The 1,189-nt window shown below is 53.9% G+C and overlaps 1 protein-coding gene across 1 annotated transcript; it reads left to right on the plus strand.

Moving 5' to 3' along the window:
- The first annotated feature begins 277 nt into the window (after positions 1–277).
- LOC100906978 (glycine-rich cell wall structural protein-like) lies at positions 278–739 on the plus strand. Its single transcript, XM_003739555.3, has one exon. The coding sequence runs from the start codon at positions 311–313 to the stop codon at positions 737–739; it is 429 nt and encodes a 142-aa protein (XP_003739603.1). The 5' UTR covers positions 278–310.
- Positions 740–1,189: the final 450 nt, after the last annotated feature.

The following is a 1,189-nucleotide window of genomic DNA, read 5'->3' on the forward strand; positions in this document are numbered from 1 at the left end:
AACCTCTGAGACAAAGAGGTATTGTACTGCTGGTCTTTCCGCTTCCCGTCACATTGAGCGGTGTATTGAAGCCGGCCGATGGGAAAGCTCAAAAAAAGCTCATGCATATATTATAGAAACCGGCCGTCTAACCCCTGCGTTCGTCATATGGGACAAGATCATCGCGTCGACGGAAAAGGATGCAATCGTGAACAACGAGAGGAGGGCGAGTGGTTCAGGCTTCTTGATCCGATGGCAGCTATATAAAAGGGTATTATTGACGTTCCGTGTCAAGCAAACCACTCGAGTGATTCAGCTGAATACAATCATCATGAACTCTTTCATCGTGATCGCGATGGCCCTCGTGGCTGTGGCTAACGCCGGTTACCTCGGAGGCAGCGGTGGATCTGGAGGATACGGAGGCGGACACGGGAGCGGAGCTGGTCAGCAGATCCTCATCATCAAGGGAGCCGGTGGTTCGGGAGGAGGCGCCGGAGGCTCCCTGACCGTCGCCGGACCTTCCCACATCATCAAGACAATTCACCAAGTCAGAACTATTGACAACGGGGGTCAAATCCTTTCCAAGTCCGGAGGAGGCGGCGGTCAGGCTAAAATCCTCATCGCCCGGGTTGCTGGAACTGCCTCTGTTCAGCAAGCAGGTCTGGGAGGAGGCTACGGAGGAGGCGCTGGCGGATGGTCCGCCGGAGGCTCCGCTGGAGGACACGGTGGATGGTCCTCGGGTGGCTCTCAGGGATGGTGATTATCTGCTTCGTGACTCTATTGTAAATAAACAGAGTTTGTGTAAATACTAACAGAAGAAAGTCTCTCTATGCGATTTGGCCTAGCCCAGGAATCGAACGACGACGGGTTACGATTCCAATCTCTTCCCACGTTCTCCGACGCGTATGCACTGATGCAATGCAGATGAGATCGCCATTAGTTCTCGCATTACTTGCGCCTCTCGAACCCCAAGTGACAAAAACATTGATTTCATGCTCGAGGGTCTAAACAGGCATAGCACGAGCCGTCAACTCCCCCCTCCCGGCGACACCCCTTTGTTCAACTGGAAACGATTCTGAGCGGCCCCGAAGAGGGTGAAGCGCTCGCTTTCGAGAGCAATTATTGCATTGTCGCATCGGAAAATTCGCCCGCAGCTCGGAGCGCGAATAATGTTCCACGGAATCGACTATCGACGCCTTCCCCGAGCGAA

This window comes from Galendromus occidentalis, unplaced genomic scaffold (assembly GCF_000255335.2).
Source record: "Galendromus occidentalis unplaced genomic scaffold, Mocc_1.1 scf7180000076543, whole genome shotgun sequence".
NCBI lineage: Eukaryota > Metazoa > Arthropoda > Arachnida > Mesostigmata > Phytoseiidae > Galendromus > Galendromus occidentalis.

Excerpts from the sequence above, each read along its gene's own strand:
- LOC100906978 (XM_003739555.3), top strand. The coding sequence starts at position 311 with ATGAACTCTTTCATCGTGATCGCGATGGCCCTCGTGGCTGTGGCTAAC.